Source organism: Hyaena hyaena, unplaced genomic scaffold (assembly GCF_003009895.1).
Source record: "Hyaena hyaena isolate Hyena2069 unplaced genomic scaffold, ASM300989v1 scaffold_53, whole genome shotgun sequence".
Classification (NCBI taxonomy): domain Eukaryota; kingdom Metazoa; phylum Chordata; class Mammalia; order Carnivora; family Hyaenidae; genus Hyaena; species Hyaena hyaena.
In genome coordinates, this window is record NW_024080686.1 from 1,874,843 (window position 1) to 1,896,747 (window position 21,905).

The following is a 21,905-nucleotide window of genomic DNA, read 5'->3' on the forward strand; positions in this document are numbered from 1 at the left end:
AAAAAAAAAAAATTCTTAAAAAAAAAGGCTCCTGTAATAAACGTGCCTGTGTGATTAGATCATAGCCAATAAAAAACAAAATATTATCTAACTAATTTGTTAAGTACGGTGATAGAGACAGACTGGTAATTGCCAGGAGTTAGAGAGGGGGTGGCTTGGACTATTAAGGAGTAATCTGGGGACTTTATTTGTGGTGAGGGAACAGTTCTGTCTCCTGATTTGGTGAGGGTGACTCAAATCTACACATATGACCAAATTTCCAAGAACCATTTACACATACACACTCACAGAAGTGCCTGTAGAAACTGGCAAAACTGAAATAAGCTTCAAAATTTACTTACTGGTATTGCACCGAGGACAGTTTCCTGATTTTGACAATCCACTATGGTTACGTAAGATATTGAGGGAAGCTGGGCGAAGGCAACATCAGATCTCTGTACTGATTGTGCAACTTCTTGGGTGTCTTAAACTATTTCGAAAGAAAAAGTTATAATTTTAAGATAAGACATACATGAAATACCAGGAAAATATAATTGCCGCATATGTAATAGAAAAAGAGGTCTCATTCAAACCAAATAGAGCTCCTATAAATCGATAAGAAAACAATGAATAACTCAATCAATGAATCGACAAATATCAGGAAATTCAGAGAAGAAATATAAAGGGACATTTGGTAAGTATCCATGTGTCCATATTCAACCTCACTAATAAATCAAATAAATTCAGATTAAGACAACAAGCCAATATTAGTTTCCATCCATACAAGACTGATGGCCAGGATACACACAAAGGGGCGCTTCCATTCACGGTCAGTGAGTGTAAACTGGCCAATATTCTAACAGGCAGCTCGATGGCACCGACCCAAATGTTACAAGTTTACACCATTTGACTGAGTACTTCCACTTCCAAGAAATACAAAGGTCTACATTGCAGTGCTGTTTATAAAAAACTTTTTTTTTAGTGTTTATTTATTTTTGAGAGAGAGAGAGAGACAGAGCAGGAGCGGGGGAGGGGCAGACAGAGAGGGGCAGACACATAATCCTAAACAGGCTCCAGGCTCTGAGCTGCCAGCACAGAGTCCGACGCGGGGCCCGAACCCACAAAACCGTTAGATCATGAGCTGAGCTGAAATCAGATGTTCAGCCGACTGAGCCCTACAGGCGCCCCTGCTGCGTTGTTTATAATAGTGAAAATCTGGAGGTGATAGAAATGTTTGTTCCGGGCGATTGGTTAGTCACAATAATGGCCGCTAATATTTACCTGGTGCCTTTGATGTTCCAGGAACTTCCCTAAGTGCTTCACACTTGCGGATTCATTTAATCCTCACAACTATCCTATGAAGAAGGTTCTAGATACTGTTAGGCTCTTTTCACAACTGGGGAAACTGATGCGCATTAGCAAGTGGGGAAGCTGGGAGCCACATCCAGGCAGCCTGGCTCTAGAACTCGCACCCCCTTCACCAAGGACCACACTTCCAGGAGCTAATGCAGGGCGGGGGTGGGGGGGGCGGGGGGTGCGCAGGCACATTGAGTGAGGCAATCGGTCCGTGTGACAGGATCCCAGACAACAGGGTGCCTATAAAAAGAAAGTTCTGCCGTTTTCTTTGGGGCTTGTTGTTATGGGCAGCACGTACTCTTTTGTTTACACAATTTTATATTGTTTGAATTTTCTACAATAAAAATATACCATTTTTATCATTGGAAGGCTTCTAGGGATATTTAAAGGTAACAGACCAAAAATTTAAGAGAGAGACCAGGCAGGAATTCAACAGCTTCAGGGCACTTGTTCCCACCCCCAACCCCCACCCCCATTCCCTCAGCAGCTGTGGGAGGGGCTCCCCCCAGGCTGGGGCTTCTTTTCCTGAAGGTGAAGGTGAAATCTGGAGAAGTGGGAAGTCCTTGGCTCACGGTAGGTGGGGGGCCACCCCTCCAGCACCCTTCAGGGCTGGCCCGTCCCTGAGCAGCTGACACTGCCCCAGGGGAACATGGGATCCTCAGGCCCAAGTAAAACTACTTCAAAAGAAAAACAACAAACTGGATTCCAAATACCATCAAAAAGTGGAGATTAGAAGGGACAGACCAAGAATTTAAAATACGCACAACCAACTTAGCAGAATTCTGTGGGGTTAAGGTTCTGAAATTCACACGGGTCAGGCTTTCAAAAATGCTAATATTTGCAACACGGTGGATGTTATATCCTCAGCAATGGAGTTAACCGTAGGATGAAAAAGTTCGAATGCCAGCTGAGGGTGTACAAAGGGGCACGCCGCTTTTCAACATCGTTTTGGGGGCTGCCTACCGAAGCGAAAAAGAAAACTACGGATCCCCAGCTGGCTTGCCTGGTCCTGGCCTCTTGCTGTTCCCTGAAGCTCTGAGTCTGCAAGTCTGTCCAGGATGCAGAGCTCTGACAGGCTGTGAGGCGAGAACTGTCTGTATTCTGGCTAGAAAGCAATTTTTTAAAAGTTTATTTATTTATTTAAAATGTTTATTTTTGAGAGAGAGGAAGACAGCATGAGTGGGGGAGGGGCAGAGAGAGAGAGAGGGAGACACAGAATCTGAAGCAGGCTCCAGGCTCTAAGCTGTCAGCACAGAGCCCGACATGGGGCTCGAACTCACAAACCATGAAATCATAACCTGAGCTGAAGTCGGACACTTCACCGACTGTGCCACCCAGGTGCCCCAGTTTATTTATTTTGGGAGAGACAGAGATGACACAGTGGGGGAGGGGCAGAGAGAGAGGGGGAGAGAGAGAGAGAGAGAGAGAGAGAGAGAGAGAGAATCCCAAGCAGGCTCCACACTGCCAAGCCCAATGCGAGGCTCGAACCCATGAAGCTGTGAGATCAATGACCTGAGCTAAAACCCAGGTGCCCCAGGAAGCAATTTCTTGATTGGGATCCAGGCTGAATAGGTATCCATCCTCTTTAGGGTCACTTTGTGGTTAACACCCACCTCAAAAAGCTGCATCTATTTGGGGTAAGGGGGTGGGGTGAGAGGGATGGGGAGGTGGGGCAGAGCTTCCTGTTTAACCATTTCCTGCCCAGGTCTGAGTGAGCTACACAGAAACTAATTACAAAGTTCTAGCTTAAGGGGACTGGAGCAAAGCAAGGAGCTGCTCCCTGGGCTTAAGGCGCTGCCAGCTGCATGGCCCTGATTGATGTCTGAGTCCAGTAATAGTTAATTTGTTGTATAAGTCACAAAAATTCAGCTGAGTACATTTTAAAGATCTAATTGGCTTTATTAGCTGACTTATGAATCAGGCAGCATCCCGGCCAGCGAGCAGGGGGGAAGCACCATCAAGCTGCAGAAAAGGGAAGATTTGTCAAGGTGGGAAGGGAGAGAGAAGAAGAAAATCAGTAACAACGACTCCACTGTTTCTGGCTTGGTCCTCCTCCTAAGGGTAACTAACCGAAAGCATCTATCTGTAACATTCCTAGTGCCGACCAGTGAATTCCAGGCTTGCTGGTTAAAGGTTACATTCCGGGGGGGGGGGGGGGGGGGGGGGGGGGGGGGGGGGGGGGGGGGGGCGGGGGGCGGTTGACACTGTAGTTAGGTTGGGTATTAAGTCTAGGTATTAAGTCTGGGGATCTTAATAAGAGTGATTCCATTTTGGGCCTGGGTTTTCTCTGTAAGAGCCGTCAGGACTCAAATTCTAAAGAGCTAACATTTAATCTAAGAGACACTCTTTTTAGTAAATGCGAGGACCCTTAGAACAATGAAAAGGTGAAGCTCAAAGACATCTTCCTGCTCATTAAATAAGAGAAAGCCTGGGCTTTTGACCCAAACGCTTCTAGCATCTCTAGAGCCTTCTGGCCCAAGGCTGTGCTTGAATCAGGTGCATGGCCATGTTTAACCAGAGTTGGCAAGGACAGTGTGTGAGGGCTTTCTGGAGACCTTTCCTGGGGCAGCGGGGACTCACAGCCCGGGTTCACGACCTCTATGCCAGGAGGCTTGGAGGCTTCGTCTTCCTCATTCATGCAATTCAACTAACGTTTGTCACCTGGCCTGCCTCCCTCCTCCCCACCCCCACGGCCACCTTGACTGCAGGAATCAGGCCGGAGGCATGGGGGGGGGGGGCTTGGTGGAGTTGAGACACTTGGGTCTGGTCTGGCCCCTTTTCCTGGTGAGTCGCTCCTTCATTTCCTTGGAGGCAGCCTTGCCCCCACTTTTACCGGCCAGACACGCAGCAGGACAGCCCCCTGGGTGGTGTGGGAGGCCACGCTTCTGCCTTGCTCATCTGCACTAAGGACCACTGTGGGGGGGGGGGGGGCGGGAATCAGAAACAAGATAGGGACAGAAGGAGCTGGGATCACGACCTGGGCTGTGGGTAACTGAGGATCTGGAAACGGAGGTAGGAAAGTGGGAAAAACACACTAGAATAGCTTCAGTTTCCTATTTCAAGAGACTGAGAGAGGTCAGCCAGGCTAGCTAAATGGAGGGGACGGGACTTCCATAAAACACCTTTAAGGCGCTTTAAATATCCTCCTCCATTTAATCCTTAGGAGAGCCCTGTGCAGTAGGGAATGATCGGGCCCATTTCATCCGTAAAGCAACAGGCTCAGAAGTATCACGTGGCTTGTCCGAGGTCATCTAATAAATAAGAAGCGATGCTGGAGTTCCCACCTGAATGTAGGATCAGTCACTCTCCCCTACACTGACCTCGTCTAAAAGCGGCTGAACTTCTAGAAAGTGAGTCATCAGAGCTTTGTAGGATTGACTTGCCTGGGCTTTGCTTTCCCCCTCCTGAAGTTATTATTTAGCTGCAATGCATGGGTGGTGAGTGTGGCTTCTAGGGTTTGAAGCTGAGCTCTGCCTTCCTCCCCTCCCCTCCCAGTCGGCCCTCCTCACCAACGCAGCACTTACTCCCACTTGAAAACCTATTTGCATAGGTTGTTCTAAATCTGCCAGTTCAGAATAATATTTAAAGCTGCTGTCCCTTTTCCCTCCACACACACACACACACACACACACACACACACACACCCCCACCCACCACTGTATTTAGAAAGAAGTCAATGTTGTAGCCCTTTTCTCCAGGGAAGGAGGCTATTAAGACGAAATTATCAGTAACAAGCCAGCAGGAAGCTGAGGTTGGTCATGAGGAAGTAAACTGACCCCAGGCCTGCAAAATTGTGGTCTTCCATTCTTATTTTTCTTTCTTTTTCAGGTCAACCCTTGAAATCCTCTTTCAGACATAGCTGGGAAGGGACGAAACTCAGACTTCGGAGAGGGGGGCGGGGCTTGTCCTGGGAGCAGCAAGATCAGAGCAGGGGCTTCAAGGAAAGCCAGGGAAAGGCCTTGGTGGTCCCGCCCTGAAGGAGTCACCTTGGGGGTCGTTTTCATAAGACCTACTTGGGGGGGAGGTGCGTGTCCAGGGGCAGGTTTTCTGTGGTTGGCAAAAGACTAAAGGGTGGAAAGAGGCTGACTCAACCCCACCCTCTGCCTACTGCCCCACTATCGAAATTCCACAGCTAACAAGTCACACTTGGGATGAAATATTCCGTTTTGCAGCTTCCCTCGAATGTATTTTCCTCAATAGAGGACTCTGAGCATCCTGAAGATGTGAAAGGGGACTGTCAAGTTCAGAGGGAGGAAGGGGATACTCTGGAGCCATACGGGGAGTAGCTCATGATTTTGAGAAGAGCTAAACTTGCTTCCTACTGGTGGGGAAACAAAAGAACTCCATGGACAGAAGGGGCAGATGGATTGCAGAAAGGAAATCTCATGAATAGAATAATAGAATATCTATCATCTATCTGTATGATGGAATATTATGAAGCCTTAAAAATAAATAAAAGGACACCTAAGGACACCTGGGTGGCTCAGTCGGTTTAGCATCCGACTTCGGCTCGGGTCATGATCTCACGGTTCATGAGTTCGAGCCCGGCAATGGGCTCTGTGCTGACAGCTCAGAGCTTGGAGCCTGCTTGGGATTGTGTCTCTCTCTCCCTGCTCCTCCTTCTCTCTCTCAAAAATAAATTAACACTAAAAAAAAAAATAAATGAAATCCTGACACAGACCACAACATAGACAAAACTTGAAGATGTTCTGCTAAGTGAAATGAGCCAGGCATAAAAGGACAAATATTGTACGATTCCACTTATCTGAGGTACTTAGAGCAGTCAGGTTCATAAAGACCGAAAGTAGGGTGGTGGTTATGACCAGCTGATGGGTGGGTGGATGGGGAGCCAGTGTGTAATGGGGACAGAATTTCAGTTTGAGAGGCTGAAGAGGTTCTGGAGATGGATGGTACTCAGCGGCACTGATTTGCACCTTGCAAAGGGTTCAAATGGCAAATCTTAGCTTATGTATATTTTACCACAAAAAAATTAGCTAAATCTAAGAAAGCCTTTACTGTTTATTTATTGTGAGAGAGAGGGAGCATGCGCACACAAGTGGAGGAGGGGCAGGGAGAATCTCAAGCGAGCTCGGTGCTGTCAGCACAGAGCCCAACATGAGGCTCAAAGTCACCAACAGTGAGATCATGGCCTGAGCCGAAATCAAGAGTCAGATGCTTAACCGACAGAGCCACCCAGGTGCTGCTCTAAATAAAGCCTTTAGCTCGAACTCCCATTTTACAGTAAATACAAGGGGTTAAAAAAACAAATTGAATGACACCATGAAGAAACCATCAGGCAAATGCAGAATGTACAACTTTCTACAAGAAAACTGGCCTAAACTTCAAAAAGTCAGTGTCATTGAGGAAAACAAAACAGAAGAGTTGTTCTAAATAAAAGAGACTAACCAGACACAATAACCAAATATAACGTGTGCACTTCAAACAGACAGACTGGGCACCTGGGTGGCTCTGTCCGTTAAGCATCCAACTCATGATTTCAGTTCAGGACACAGGCTCACTGTGGTGAGATCGAGCCCTGCCTCCAGCTCTGAGCTGAGCGTGGAGTCCACTTAAGACATACACACACACACACACACACACTCTCTCTCTCTCTCTCCTTCTGCCCCTGTCCCCCGAGCTCTCTCTCTAAAATAAAAAAAAGGGACAAACTTAAAAGATATGCTTGAAATGACGGGGGACTTTGATTATGGGCTAGATACTAGGGGATAGTAAGGCATTAATGTGAGTTTCTTCGGTGTGAACATGCTGCTGTGTCGTGTTAGCGAGTGCCCTTCCTTTCAGGAGCTCTCTGCGGAAAACTGCTTCAATATCTGGGGTGAAGCGGCATATGGTGTCTGAAACTCACTTTCAAATGATCCAGAAAAAACAAAAGCCTCACACACCCATCGAGGGGGATAAAGCAAACGTGGCAGCATGGAAATGACTGTTGACTCCTAGGTGGTGGGTGAAAACGCTGGAGAATTCTTGCCATTTTTGTCTGTCGAAACATTCCCAATAAAAAATTGGGGGAGAAAAGTTCTAGCTGTGCAGTTTAAGGAGCTGTGTGACCTCGGGCAGCCTCCGTGCCTCCCTGGCCTTAGTATCCTCACCTGAAGAACAGGGCTAAAAATCCCTCACCCACTGGTCTGGATTAAAAGCGTAAGTCACCCGGCCCCAGGTGCCCCGTGGCTGCGGGGTCGTGTTGGTCGTTAGTATTGTCATTATTAGTAGTGTCAGGATGATCCCTAGCGCGGCGTCTCGTGCGCAGTGGCTTTGGAGAAACCACTTGGGCTCCCCGGGCCAGCTTCTCCAGCCTCGGGGATGTGGGGTGTGGGGTGGGGGATGGGGAAGCGGACCCTTAGGACCCCCTCACCCGCCAGGGCGGGAGGAGTAAACGCGCAACCGCTCAGGGCGTGACCGCGAGAGCGCGGGCCTCGGAAGTGGGGGCGGGGCTTGCAGGTGGGCGGGCGTGGGAGCCCAAAGCCTGCAGACGTGCGGCCTATGGGAAGCCGGGGCCTCTCGCCTGCTGACCAATCGGGGAGTAGATGTCAAAAAAAAAAAAAAAAAAAAAACGGGCGCGGAGGGGAAAGGCGAAAGATCCCGGCGGACGCCTGCTGCCGCGGGCGTGGCGGCGGGGGGCTCCGGCGGGCACCCTCCCCCGGTGACTGGGTCGCTTGTCTGGCCGGTGTCCCCTCTCTCCGGCGCCCCCGGGTCAAGAGGGTCACCGCGGGCCGGACCAGAAGCCCGGCGCGGCGGTCTCTCGGGGGTGACCTCTGAGCCGACCTCTGCGCGGGTTTCCTCCGGTAAAGTGAGAGCAGTAAAAACGCGCCAGGGGCAGGACGGGACAAGCCCGGGTGACTCAGAGCTGGGAGGCGGTGAAGGGGAGCATGGCGACCTGCCTCCCGCCTCGTGGTCCTGCTCGTCTTCCCCAAGTTTTCTGCAGTGCACACGTGTTATTTGGACGGTCGGGAAAGTGAAGCTAAAAGTGAAGCCATCGTTTCTGGCCAGCTCAGTGCTCCTTTATGGTTCCTGTACATACATAGTATAACTTATTTAAAAAAAAAAAAAAAAGCACTTGGGGCCGGAGACAGCAACCGAAAAGGAGCACTTCGGTGACTGGTGACGCCACATTGGAACGTGAATTGGGTATTAGAGGGTCCCAAGGAATCCCTGATAACTTTATTAGATGCCATCATGGCTCTATCAGCCGTAAAATTAGCACTAAAAATATCCATTTTCTGGAGCTGGATGCTGAAGTTAGGTGAAATTGACAATATCTGGGAATTACTGTAAAACTAAGGGTGCTCGGGGTGCCTGGGTCGCTCAGTCAGTTCAACATGGGACTCTTGACCTTGGCTCAGGTCATGATCTCCAGGGTTTGTGAGCCCCCGATTCAGGCTCCTTTGGGCTCCAAGCTGACAGTGCGGAGCCTGCTTGGGATTCCCTCTCTCCCCCTCTCTCCACCCTTCCCCCGCTACTGGGCGCTCTCTCTCAAAAATTAAAAAAAAAAAAGTAAACAAAAATAAAACTAAGGATGCTAGACCAAAGTTTTAGTTGTTGCTTTGTCTAAGAGATGTGATTGTCATTGATTTTTCTGTAAGGCTGAGATTACATTAAATACAGTATATATGAGGTACTTTAAGAAATGGCTGAAGTAGGCCTAAGTCAGGAGGGGAACCTTCCTCTCTTTAAAGTACAATATCTAGAAAGGACTCTAAGTCCAGTGTTTCTCTTTGGGTAGCTGTTGGAGCTTAAAACAGTTTTCTCTTCATTTTTGGCATTTTGACGCTTGTAGGGCAAATGTCTGTGGCAAATCTAGGAAACCAAACACAAACTTAAAATCCAAACTGTTAATAAATTCATGTCTCCACCCTCACCCAATGCAAGTTTTCAATCTCCTCTTCGGGCTACTTGCTGCCCCAGTAGCAGTAAGTGAATTCCCGGTTCTTCAATCATTCTCTGAACTTTCAGGATTTTGGGGTCAGTTTCCAATTTGGAAAAATGCTGACGCTGGGGGCAGTGGCCTGACGGCACACACACAGGTTCAGTGGGAAACGCACCAAAGGGCTTCCCTGTCATCTAGTTCACTAAGCTTTCCAAAGAGCTGCGCATTTTAGAGGAATGATCCCATTTAATCTCATTTATTATAATCCCACAGGTTCGGGGCGGCGGCAAGTCCCATTTTAGCGACCGGGACACTGAATCTCTGGGCCAGGTGACGTGTCCGAGGGACCCAGCAACTGCACTTCGGGACTCAGTGCCCAGCGGCCCTCATCGTTAGGCAGCACCGCTGTCACCGACCCTCCCACAAATTTGCCAGACCCCAAGGACCCTCACCCCCCACCCAGGTTCACGTATCTAAACGGGCGCCACCACGGGCTTCTCTCTCGCAGCCAGGGGCGTTTTCGGGCATTTGCACCAACAGCCTTTGCAAAACCACTTGCCCCAACCCGCGAAAACGGTTCAGGGCGGGGGAAATCCTCTCCCGCTCCGGGCGGCCTCCAATAGCGTTGCCGCGTTCAATCCGAGCCGCTGCCGGAGGAGTGAGGCCCCCGCGCGCCGCGGCCACCGAGGTGGCTGCAGCCCTTTGTCCGGGCCCGGGCGGCGGCGCCCCCAACCCCGTCCGCGGGTCTGAGGGGGCGTCCGCGGTGGGCCCGGAGTTGGGGGGTCCCGGGGGGGGCGGGTCCCGAGCGGCTCTCGGCTGCAGCTCCCGCGCGGCTCTCGAACCGCCTACGCGAGGCCCGGTGCATCCAATGGGAAGGCGGCGTCTGGCCACGCCCCCCAGGCGCGCGGACCCCGATCCCCGGGGCTTTTAAAAGCCGGCGCCGCGGCGCGGGGGCCCCAGGACCTGCGCGCCGCCTCACCTGCCTCGTCCGCACGCCGCCGCCATGCTCTCCGTCCGCGTCCCGCTCGCCACCATCGTGGACCCGCAGCAGCCGCAGCCGCAGCTTCAGCTCTCGCCCCTGAAGGGGCTCAGCCTGGCCGACAAGGAGAACACGGTGAGGACGGGCGCGCCGGGCCGGGCGGGGGCGGCGGGGGCCGAGGGGGCCGTGGGCGCGCCCCTCACCGCGCGTGTCGCCCGCAGCCCCCGGCCCTCAGCGGCAGCCGCGTGCTGGCGAGCAAGACCGCGCGGAGGATCTTCCAGGAGCCCGCCGGGCCGGTGAGTGGCTGCCTGGCCGCCGGCCGGCAAGGGGCCTGCGCGGCCGGGGCTCCGCCACCAGGGGTCGCCGCACAGCGTTTGGCGCCAAATCTCATTGTCTCCTCTGCCGTTTTTCAAACCGTTGCCCCTCCCCCGCGCTCCCTTCCCGCCAAAGCATTCCCTCCCTGGCCCTGCCACCCACTTCCGTAGATTTCCTCCCCCCGACCCCCCGTTACGGTCCCGTCGCTCCGTTACAGTCCCCGGGCGCCTTGCGTGTAAGATCCACGTGTGTCACCTGCCACTCGCTCCCCGAACCGCATGGGCTTGCCGACAACGGGACGCGCTTGGCCTGGAGAAACGGCGATTTCATATGGTTCGCCTTATAACTAGCCCATCCATTCCTCTCTCGGCCCGACAGAAAACTAAGGTGCCTGCCCCCGGCGTGGAGGATGAGCCACTCCTCCGAGAAAACCCTCGTCGCTTTGTCATCTTCCCTATCGAGTACCATGATATCTGGCAGATGTATAAGAAAGCTGAGGCTTCCTTTTGGACAGCTGAAGAGGTAACCAGAATCAGGAACGAGGAGACTTCAAAGGAAGTTTAGGCATTGACCCCCCACCCCTGGAGGAAGACCCCTGCAGTAGCGGTTAGGACTTGGCTTGGAATACACCAGACTCTTCCTCTGGGTCCCGGTGGGGCTGGCTGCCCACTGAGGCTGTGAGCTGTTCTCACTGGCAAAGGGATGGGGAGCGATGTTACCGATCAAGGGGTCCTAGTAGACTTACAAGGTTTAAGAACTAAGTATGTGTGTGAGGCCCCGCGTGCATAAATAAATCCCTTGTGAAACTTCTTAACTTCAGGTGGACCTTTCCAAGGACATTCAGCATTGGGAATCCCTGAAGCCAGAGGAGAGATACTTTATATCCCACGTTCTGGCTTTCTTTGCAGCGAGTGACGGCATAGTAAATGAGAACTTGGTGAGTTTCCAAAAGATGTCTGCTTTCATTCGCTTCCGAGATTTGAGAGAAAATCCTCTTTCCTCACCTTTAATATTTTCCCATTCTGATCATCATATGTGTCTGTAAGCGCGTAGTTCACTTACGTGGCGTTTCCTGTTTTATAATATCCTTTGCAGCTGTTTCTTCCTTATGGTTCTCCCCGGCCCGTTCCAGAAAAGCTCAAAGACCATGTTAACGGCTAGCCATGGGTTTACTCCTTGTGGCTGTGACATTGCTTTCCTCTTTGTGGCTTTATGGTTTTAATAATTTGATTTCCATATGCGTCTTACTTAGTGTGCATGGAAGGATCCACTCCTTCCTGCGGTGAATTGGGAAAGAATGAATCGAGTGTTCGCAGAAGCCCCGTAACACAGGCGTTCCCTCTTTCCTGATCTGTAAAGGGGGGTGTATGACATACAATGTCCAGCTTTACCACAGGATAGTGGAGAAGTATTCAATTCCAGTAGAAACAGACCTTATAATGGTACAAAGGGCGTGTCCTGTATCCCGGATCCTGGGACTGAGGGACCCAAGCTGAGCTGCGATGTTTCACCACTAGGTGGAGCGGTTTAGCCAGGAAGTGCAGATAACTGAAGCCCGCTGTTTCTATGGCTTCCAAATCGCCATGGAAAACATCCATTCTGAGATGTACAGTCTGCTCATCGACACCTACATTAAAGATCCCAGAGAAAGGTGAGTGTTGGGTGCTATGCCAGCGTGTTTAGGAGTCATTTATTAAGTCATTGCAAGTTTCTGAGTTTACGTAGGGATAGAAAATGACTCTAATAAAACGACTAAGCAGGCAAATCCCTACCACCCTGGGTCATGTATGCTCTGAGGAAGAGGCCTAAATTGACATTTCGTAGCCAGTCCCTTAGAAAGAAAGTTAAGAGGTTACCCCATTTGATTGTTGGGTCGTTCAGTCTAAAAGCTGTCTTTGAACAAAACCAGACAGAAAACATAATGACGTGGAGGCAGTTTACCATTAGGTGGATTGAGGCACAGAACTGTTAGATCAAAGGGATGGTTTATGTTACGGGATCACAGAGGAGAGCTCAAGGGAGCTGCGGGCCCCGCTTACATTTTGAAGACTGGAGAGGAGGAGAAAGTTAGAAATGGCTGCTGCGTGGTCCGGCTGCCGAGGTCAGCTTAGGACGGGAGCCTTGCGTGGAACAGCAGTGGTAAAGCCTGCTCTTGGGGGTTACCTGGGAGAGTGAAGAGGAAGATGGTGACTTGGAAGGACTAGCGGATTGGGGAAACGCTTTGGGGGTAAAACGTTGGTCAAGGGACAGAAATGAGAAAAGACAGGGGCACCTGGGTGGCTCAGCCGGTTGAGTGGTTGAGTGATTTGCGGCTCTTGCGGCTCGGGTCACGCTCTCGTGGTTAGTGAGTTCCTTGTTTTTTGGGGTTTGTGCTTGTTGTTGTTTTTTTTTGTTTTTTTGTTTTGACTACACAAGAGTTGCCTGGGGTTCTCTTTTTTTAATGTTCTACTTATTTTTGAGAGACAGAGCATGAGCATGAGCAAGGGAAGGGCAGAGAGAGAAGGAGACACAGAATCAGGCTCCAGGCTCTGAGCTGATAGCACAGAGCCTGACATGGGGCTTGAACTCATGAACCTCCAGATCATGACCTGAACTGAAGCTGGCCACTTAACCAACTGAGCCACCCAGGTGCCCCTGTGGTTAGTTCGAGCCACACACGGGGTTTGCTGCTGTCAGCCTCGCAGCCAAGAGCCAGCCTTGGGTCCTCTGTCCCCCTTTCTCTGCCCCTCCCCCCACTTGTGCTTTCTTAAAAATAATTAAATGAGAAAAGACAGAGGTAGGCATAACTGGGATAAGTAACTAGAAGGGGCAGGATCAGGAAGGTCTGGTGGTGAAGCTTCAAAAGCTAGGGAGAGGCAGACCCAGATCTCCCATAGAGCATGGGGACATGGAGAGAGAATGAAGGGAGCCCAATGGTCTAATGACCTTGGCTTTAGAAGACAAGGTCACCAGATAAGGAATCTTGGAGACTCCCAAGTTGAGCACAGGGATACGTTGGAGGCGGAAGAGGGTAATAAAGACCCAGGTAAATGCAGGGCCAATCGATTTACTTTCCTGACCTGGGATCATCAGTGAGGCATAGAACTATAGTAGGAAGCAATCTCAGGTTGTTTAGTTTATTGGCTTTAATCATTTTATTATATCCATATGGCATTTGGGGCCCATATAACTGGCCCGATACTGTAGTCTGGTGGCAGAGGGGGTGTCAACGAAGATAATGGTCAGCATAACTTAAGTAGTCTTAGCAGTTAAGATTTTATGGCTTTTCAAATTTAAAGGCAGGGCCCATGAACCTTATCATGACCTCGACTTGGTATCATTAAGCTGATAAATGCTCTTGGCGTAATGGACTAAGGCTTTGGATGTTGGTAGATCGAGGCTCCCTATGAATTAAAGACTACCTAGGATTGTATTAACAGGGACGAAACGAATGTTAAGATTTTTAAAAACACTGGGGGAAAAGCAAAAACAATAATGAGAAAACATTTCCGTGTGAGTCTCCGTTCGGCCTCGGTCCCAGTGCTGTAGCTGTTTGTGATGGGAGGTCTTTTGCTGTAATCGCTGACGCTCTGGGTGCCTCCTAGGGAATTTCTCTTCAACGCCATCGAGACGATGCCTTGTGTAAAGAAGAAGGCAGATTGGGCCCTGCGTTGGATTGGGGACAAAGAGTCTACCTATGGTAAGGACACCTTCGGCCCCACTTAATTAAACCTGAGCTTCAGCCTCTGGTGGCGGTCACTGGCTTGTCGGCCCTTCCTGTGCGCGTGCTCGGTTGCTCACTAGAACTATGTCGATGTTAACTCCTTGCAGGAGAACGGGTTGTGGCCTTTGCCGCGGTGGAAGGAATCTTCTTTTCTGGTTCTTTTGCGTCGATATTCTGGCTCAAGAAACGCGGCCTGATGCCTGGCCTCACGTTTTCCAATGAACTTATTAGCAGAGATGAGGTGAGTCTAACACCCATAACAGGCTAATCTGCACCCCAAATGTCTACAACTCTTGGGCTCCCTGAAGGTAACTCAGACACCAGATTGCCTTCTCTCCACATTTAACATGTGAGTTCAACCATATCTGAACTTGGGCAGAGAATGAACCCTACTTTCACTTACTGGAAGTACTTTTATTCTCAATACATGTATGTCCATTGCGCTGTAGGTGAGGGCATGTTTTATTATTTTGGCCCGGTATCCTCTATGGCCCTCCTGTGCTTGAAAGTGGGTCGATGAGTATCCTGATGAAGTGAGAATCCATTCTGGTCCAGTGTATGTCTTTGAATGAAGTTGGATTAAACTGGAGAGCAAGGTGGAAGATGTCCAGATGTTCACATTTTAAGTCCAGTCTGAAAGGCAAGGGCTGGCTGTGAACCCTGCCGCACTTGGAGCCCAGCGAGCAGATCAGACAGCTGATCTTACCTTCTAAGACTCTCTTCCTTCCTGCAGAGGAAGATTGGGATTCCTTGGCTTTAAAACTCGTAGACTCGAGTCACCGGAAACTGCATTACTGGTTTCCTGAGCATTAGGCTGTAAATCTCAAAACTAGCTGGCCTGGTCCCTGAGTTTTGCCTTTCCTGCTAGGAATTGTGGCAAAACTAGAGCTCACAGCTATAGAAAGAATGCTGTGGAAAGAACGGTTTGAGCAGAAGCCCTGCGCCCTCCTTGGCTACATCATGGAGCAGCAGGGGCCCGACCTGGCCTGCTGGTGTCACCTACCCAGGTGACAAGCACGGAGGGCCTTGCGTGCAGATGGGCCCGCCTTGGCGTACGCAGAGCAGATGGCCGTTGGACTCCCCCCGCCCCTTTTTTTTTTGACACTTAAAGTGCTTGTAGTACAGCCAGCAAGATGTGCAAGGGGAATGCAGGAAAGGGTAAAGAAAGCCATTTCCCGTTTCACGTTAATGACAGAAGAAGTCTGGTGTTAGAGTGACGTTAAACCTTTTCTTCTAGGGTCTACACTGTGACTTCGCCTGCCTGATGTTCAAGCACCTCGTCCACAAACCTTCAGAGCAGAGGGTGAAGGAAATAATCGTCAATGCCGTCAGGATCGAACAGGTGGGTTCCGCATCGGAATCTCTCATGCTTGGCTAGAAGATGTCTTGGCTTATGCTTGCATCTTACTGAGAAGCTGTCTTGGGGTCCCTAGGAGTTCCTCACGGAGGCCCTGCCGGTGAAACTCATCGGGATGAATTGCACTTTAATGAAGCAGTACATTGAGTTCGTGGCAGACAGACTCATGCTGGAGCTCGGCTTTAGCAAGGTAAATATGGTCGGTGGCCTTCTGGGTCTCCCGGAACCTGGTGGTGGTCTGTATTCACATTCTGCTGTGGACCTTTTCAGGTTTTCAGAGTAGAGAATCCATTTGACTTTATGGAGAATATTTCCCTGGAAGGGAAGACTAACTTCTTTGAGAAGAGAGTAGGCGAGTATCAGAGGATGGGAGTGATGTCAAGTCCAACAGAGAATTCTTTCACCTTGGATGCTGACTTCTAAGCGAACGAAGATGTGCTCTTACTTGGCTGATTTTTTTTATCCCCCTTCTCATCAAAAAAAAAAAAAAAATCAGCTACTTGAAGTGTATCAGCCGGCTACACCAGGAATCACCAATAGTGTTTGTTAATAGTATTGTTAAAACTGTGTAGCTACCTCGTACGCAAGCCTGTTGATTAGTGATGCTAGCCATCCCCCTAGAAAGAAGCGTGGACAAAACCTCCTTGGGTTTGTAGAGAAGATCTTGGGCCGTGCGGGGCTTCTGCAAGGACCCTGGCCATCCATGACTTCGTGGCTCTTAGCGATCGTGGCACAAGGCGTGGGGGTCCCTCCAGAGAGTCTGATCTGGCAGGATCGAACAGATGCTACAATGCCCTTGGGGAGGGGGCCGGCCTTGGTGCTTCAAAGCAGATTTTAAAGTTTACTTACTGATTTGTAAATAAAACTGGCACTTTACACACAAACCTAGTTTGTACTGTTGAGGTAAAGGCCTGATGTACCCTAACTTTGTTGGTTTCTAGACCAATCGAAGAGCATTTCCATTGGCCACTAATGGGAGCCAGTTTGGAATGTACTAGGTGACCCAAGCCCGCCAAACCTGTACAAGTCAAGCACGTTATTTCTACTCTATATTTTCTGTAATGAATTGAGGTACTTTGTGATCAGCTTTAAAGACAGCCCCGCACATAGCCCTAGCTATGAGCCAGTTGATGCCCCAAAGAAGGCAGGTATAAATACAGGCCAGGTCGAGTATGGTGGGATGTGAGAAAGGGAGCCTCTAAGTTAAATCGCTGAGGATTAGAGTGTGATGGAGTGAGCTGCTGGTCACGTGGGTGTGCCTGAGGGGCGGTATCCTATTTCTCAAATCTGTACTTTCCCCCAACTTTGAGTTCTTGTGAAAGATCCTTAGGTCCTTAGCTCTAGGATCCCTTCGTTCTAGGATCGGAGATGGCACTGTACGTTGATCCTTCAAACCATCCTTGAACAAAATGACCCACTTAGCTCCAGTTAAGTTGGAGAAACCAGGCCTGAAACGGGCTTCCTGAAAAGTCCGGGCATTTATTCTGATGTTGGTTTAATTTGTAAGTCTGGTGCCGTTGACTTAATCCTTTGATGTTTACTACATGCTTTTTAAATTTGGAAATGTCATTTTGCTGTTTATTCCCTATGTGTCTGCGGTTCATATTTTGAAATGATTGCCCAGTGCCGCAGTTCGTGATTGAAGCGGCCATTGCTCAGTGCACGTACTTCAGTGCCGGGCCTGGATGTCACCATGGCCTGGTTGGGTTCCTGACCTTCCGCAGAAAACTAGAGTTGCGGGAGGTATCAATACATGTTTTAGTCGCTTACGAATTTCAGAATGAAGTACAAAATAATATGCCTAATAGGGCTAGTTTGAATCAATCTGCCTTTGTTATCCCTGCCCCCCAAAAAAGAAAAAAAACGGCCATGATGTCCTGTGGAAGGTGACAGAGGACATGCAGCAGTCCTTTGGCCAGATTTGTTACCATGTTCTAGCATGTTGGCTGCTCGCTGGCCTGTTTTCTTCTTTTATTGTATAAATTGTGAAATAGTCAATTTAAACATTTCTGTACGAGGGGCTTCCTATCTTTTAAATTATTGTTACCTAAAGTCAACCCAGATTGTGTGGTTTTTACACTCGTGCAAACACAGAAGTGAATAAACACCTTGCCCTGCGGGTCAGGTGCCTGCAGGCAGAAGCTGGGGACTGCTTTTAGGGTTCTGCCTCCCCCTTTGCGTGTAATGTAAGGATTTCTGCCGACCCAGATTGTTTCCTAATCTGTTTAAAGGGAAACCAGTTTTAGTCTAAAGCATTTAAAAGGCTCAAAATTGAATGCGGCACAGGTGTTAAGTGTTCTTATGTCTGTTCCTTGATAAGATTTTTGCGTTTCGGTTTAGTAAGAAAAAAGGATTCCCCCCCCCCCCCCCACGAAGGCTCAGTTCATTTGCTTTTCATCCGTTTTTGGGGAGGGGACTTTCCTAATGCCTGTTCTGGCACCAGGTCCATAGGAAACGGGTGTGCCTGAAAGGTGATGGTCAAAAGCATCCCCTACGCCCTTCACGTGGAGCTTGTAAGTCAGTGTTGAGTGGGTTTGGTTTCCTGACAGCCCTAAGTGAACCACTTCTTGGCCTCAGTTTTTCCATCTGCTAAACAATGGCGGTGGGACCAGAAGTCTCCCAGCTTTGCTCTTCCTCAGCAGCTTGACCTGCGTGGACTACTTGTGCCCTGGGGTTGATCCCTCTGTCCATAAATGGCCTTGCCGGGCCCACCTTCCTAAAGCCTTTTTGAAATCATGACCTGTGTCCTGCCACTTTACATGGGCAGGTACATGATGACAGCCTCCCCGTCAGGCACTGTTCGAGGTGTCGGAGGTGGCAGAGGGTCTGGCCCTCTGGGTGCAGCTTACCTTTTTCTCCAGGAAGAAGCCGATGCACAAGTGAATCCGAATGTCAGTGATGTGGCCGCGGAACCAGGGCAGGGAAGGAGCGCAGAGAACTCGAGGGGGATGGGAGCATTTAGGAGAGGCATGGGGCAGGGGGAGGGGTGAGGAGGTGACTGCCTTCCTCTGTGGAGGAAGGGATTGGAGACTCCTCCACGTAGAAGGTACATCCAGGTCCTTCTCCGTCCCCCTGTCTCCGCATGACGCCTCCAAGGATCGGGCCCTGGAGAAATTAGAGCGGAGCACCTGGGTGTGGGTTAGGTCTTGGGAGCAGGTGCATTCTCTCTTGGAGGAACTGATCCTAAAGGCAGAGATCTTTGCCTTTACACCCGAAGGGCGCTCTGTCCTTTGATTTGTCAGGTCAGGTTGGTGGCAGACCCGGTGTGCTTGTTTGGGGCAGCCGTGCCCTCCAGACCAACTCCGAATAGCTTCCCTGTGGGCCACCTACAGTCACACTTCACCTGCTGTCTGCCTGTGCCCGCTAATCTTCTCTAGAACATACTCTCGGAAGACCTGCATCAGTTAATCGGGGTCGGGCCACTGAGTCAGAATTGCCCGCCCTGACCTGTGGTCCAGGCTGATCACTGGCTCCTTGCACAGCTAGAACTGAATGGGTACCTAATGCCACGTGGCCAGGGAGCAGACTGGCTATTAGCTGTGCTGTTGAGGATGAGTAACTGCCAGTGTTGGTCCAGGGATCCTGATAGTGGCCTAGTTCTGCACAGCAGCACAGCCCTGGCTCCCTGGGATGTGGCTATAGCTTTGGGGGAACGAGATTGTTTGGGCCAGAGAAGAACGATAGCACCCCCGCCCCACCCCACTTCTGTAGTGCCCAGTGTACTCCCAGCACTTGAGAACGATCAGTGATGGCCTTGGTCATTCCTGGGAGGGGATACTTGGTACCGGGATGGTTTACAATGAGAATGGCTGACCCTGCTGCCGTGCGGTTCAGGGACCACAGTCCCCTTGGCCTGGCTCTAAGGACCCGAGTGGTACCAGCTAGAGAGCAGACCAAGTTGACCTGAACACCCTGCCGGCTTCAAACACACCAGTGATCACAAGAGTTAAGTGGGTGATAATTTCCTGAGAAAGGGGGATTTTCAGTTGCTGGGAACAAAGATGGACTGAGGACGCTCGGACTCGGAGCCCTGGGGGTGGTTATCAGTCCCTTAGAAAAATTGGGGGGGGGGTGAGGGACCAAAGACCGACCCCCCCCTCCTCTTAGATTCACTACCAGAACGTGCTAGCAAGCCAGGACCCCTAGTGAAGTTGGATTGGGGGGAGAGGGGAACGGTGCTCATCTTTCCAGACTCCCAAAGATCAAAACTCTAGGCCTGCACCTCTCCCGGGTTAGTGATCTAGGAACAGACATAACCCCGACCTGGGTGCGTGTAGTTCCCACAGACGGTGTCTGCCATTTTTAGACTACAAAGCACACGGAAGCACATGATTATAGGAACCACGAGTGTAAAAGTTCAAGAACTTCCAGGATGATAGATGATCTAACAGGTTCAGAGGGAAAAAATGAAAACCCAAAGAATGGAGTATTTTAAAGATTTAAAAAAAACAAACCTTGCTACGATATCTAGGTATGACCAAACATAACTACTGGCATTAGAAGTCTTGGAGCTTAAAAAAGAAAGATGCTTAGTAAGAGGAGACACAGCTGAGGGTGAACTGGTGACGGGAGAGATCCTGGGGGAACTCGAAGCAGAGGGAGGAGAGATGTGGAGGGGGAAGGGGGTGCATGTTATTTCTAAAGGAAATGAGCATGAGGGACTGAGTAGCTAATGTTTAAAGAGGTAATGACTGCTGATTTTCGAGAAGCGGCTCAGAAAGTGCAAGGAATCCCAAGTCCAATGAATGAAAATAAATCCATACCTAGACTCCTCTGTGGTGAGTCTGCGGAGCATATCGACCAAGGTCATTAACGCTTACAGGAAGAGTGGATTTATAAAGGAGTAGCCACTAAGCAGAAGTTTGCAACAGCACTACAGTCAAAGCCAAAGATACAGGACTGAATATTTTCAAGGCTAATAAACTTACTCAGAAGTAAGATAGACTTCAGCCCGAGTTCACGCATCCATCCCCCTCTTCAAAAGCACAAGTAAAGAGTGCACTTTAAGGAGAAAATGGAACCCAAAGAAAGGATGGTGGTGAGTGTAGGAGTTGGCCAGCCTGTAGTAAATCCAAGCGCTAAGATCGGGGGGGCCCAGAGCACTGTGGGGAGGTCCTTGTGCTAAAAGTGAGACGAGGCTGGCCATGCAGGTTCGCCAGACACCTGAAGAGTTTGCAGTCCTGTTTGCAAAAGGAAGACCCGAAGGAACACACCAGAGTGTGTCCCAAAGCAGAGGCCGAGTAGGGGTGTATAACACGCGATCAGTCTAATAGGCAGAAAAGGGGAGACAAAGCAGAGTGTGGTCAACGGAGAGCGTGTAAGATCAGTGCGCGCGGTAAATGCAGGCGGACCGCCCTAGCCAAATAAACCCACAGGAGCGCACGACTCCATGAAAAGCTGTTTCCAGAATTGACACACACGATGCAAAAGGGTGAGGAAAGATGGGGAAAAGCCTTGGGCTAAAGTGTTAACAAAAGGCAAAAAGGCTTACTGGAAACAAGTTCACTCCTGAAGGATGATCTGGGGAGAAGCATTTGTAGTTTTGCCCTTGACCTCATGGCCTCCCTGTGGTGCTGTTGGCATTGACTTCTTCCTCCCAGGGTCTCATGGAGGCTGGGTGTGGTGGCCATAGAGGGAATGTCTTGTGGTTCTGACCTAATCCTCTTTATAGTCACTGCCCCATTTTTTTATGTTTTATTTTTGAGAGAGAGAGAGACCGTGCAAGCAGAGGAGGGACAGAGGGAGACATAGAATCCGAAGCAGGCTCCAGGCTCTGAGCTGTCAGCACAGAGCCCGATGCGGGGCTCGAACCCACGAGCCACAAGAGCATAGCCTGAGCCGAAGTCAGACGCTTAACCGACTGAGCCCCCCAGGGATCTCTGTCCCGTCTATTTTTTTATCTGCACCTAGTGCTCTGCATTGTCCCTGTTCCGGAATCCTCTGAGCGTACTTGGAGGTGTTTGGAAGCTCAGAGCTGGAGCACAGCCTTTATCGACTGTCTCCAGCGGCTGCAGTTCACTGTTCTACCAGAGAGAAGGTGCCCGGTCCTCCCACATCCAGGCACGACCACAGGGTGGGGGCCTGGGGCCCAGCATGGGCTCGGCGGGTGTAACCTGATGGTTCACAGCGTGAACGGCACAGCGGACATAATTTGGCCCCCCTGACGGGGATGAACGAGGGGCTGGGGCCTGGAGGGTGACAGATGTCAAGACCCGCCGGGTGGGGATGCCAGGCCCTCCCAGTCTGGGGCGGGCAGAGCCTTGCGGGGCGCGGCCTGGCCTGAGAGGTTATAGGACCAGACTGCCTGAGACCTTTTGTTCTATACTCTGGA

At 50.3% G+C, this 21,905-nt stretch overlaps 1 protein-coding gene across 1 annotated transcript; it reads left to right on the forward strand.

Annotated features, from left to right (window-relative positions):
- Positions 1 to 10,163: 10,163 nt before the first annotated feature.
- RRM2 (ribonucleotide reductase regulatory subunit M2) lies at positions 10,164 to 17,629 on the forward strand. The gene is made up of 10 exons (XM_039231053.1): positions 10,164 to 10,334; positions 10,421 to 10,495; positions 10,893 to 11,036; positions 11,335 to 11,451; positions 12,032 to 12,165; positions 14,099 to 14,193; positions 14,325 to 14,458; positions 15,455 to 15,559; positions 15,651 to 15,764; positions 15,845 to 17,629. The coding sequence occupies exons 1-10, from the start codon at positions 10,224 to 10,226 to the stop codon at positions 15,995 to 15,997; spliced, it is 1,182 nt and encodes a 393-aa protein (XP_039086984.1). The 5' UTR covers positions 10,164 to 10,223; the 3' UTR covers positions 15,998 to 17,629.
- The last annotated feature ends 4,276 nt before the right edge of the window (positions 17,630 to 21,905 follow it).